At 26.7% G+C, this 849-nt stretch overlaps 1 protein-coding gene across 1 annotated transcript in view; it reads right to left on the bottom strand.

Annotated features, from left to right (window-relative positions):
- Positions 1-338, bottom strand: part of LOC107624539 (organic cation/carnitine transporter 3) — a gene marked incomplete in the record, with an annotated part of 4,483 nt that extends 4,145 nt beyond the window's left edge. The window contains 1 exon segment of the mRNA XM_016327038.2: positions 1-338. Coding sequence (XP_016182524.1) covers positions 1-219 — 219 coding nt within the window.

Raw genomic sequence — 849 nt, 5'->3', positions numbered from 1 at the left:
GGTGAAGACGCTGATGAATGTTTGTTGAGCATCAAAGACCCAAGCAAAGGAGACAAGAACTGCTTGCAGGAATTGGGACCAAGTGAATTCTCCAATGCATTTCTCAACCGTTGAAGCAAGAGAAGGAAGGTGTTTTTCTGATAATAATAACGGAGGTGGTTCTGTAAGAGAAGAATCAGAATCAGTTGGTTGAGAGAGAAGAGGGGTTGACTCAGCCATAGATATGCATTGTATGTTCGAATAAATGTTGTTGGAAACTATATATGGATGTGTGTTAAGATTTAAGGCTTTATAAAGGAAAGAAATCTTAGATAGTAATTAGTTTCTAGCTAGAATGATGTGATATATATACTATTACTATTTAGATCTAACCATTTATTAATCGTTACAATTTGAACATATGGGGTTTTTTTTAAATAAATAAAATAAATTTGATGAAAGTAAAAGATTATCTAAATTGTGAATATAATAATTGCAGTCATGAAATTATGGAAAGTCAAATTTATTTATGCTGCAATTTATAAGTTTTGTTAACTTATTAATAATTAAAATAAAAATGCTATTTGTACAACAAATTAGTGACTAAAATTAGTCACCAATATATTTGTGTATAAATACATGTGTAGTTTAATTTATTTTCAATGCGTATTTATATTCTAACATATATTTTATATTAGTAACAGATTTTAGTGACTGATTTTAATGTACACATAACATAATTTTAATTAAAAATATCAGGTGACTAATATTTTTTTACATTTACTTTTTGAGTTGATATTTGTCAGCTTCTCATTTTTTTTTACTGAAAACTATTGATTTTCTAAGATTTTTCTTAATAAATTACTATAA

This window comes from Arachis ipaensis, chromosome B10, assembly GCF_000816755.2.
Source record: "Arachis ipaensis cultivar K30076 chromosome B10, Araip1.1, whole genome shotgun sequence".
Lineage (NCBI taxonomy): Eukaryota > Viridiplantae > Streptophyta > Magnoliopsida > Fabales > Fabaceae > Arachis > Arachis ipaensis.
The sequence above is the reverse complement of the archived record's forward strand: the minus strand, read 5'-3'. Positions and strand labels throughout refer to the sequence as shown.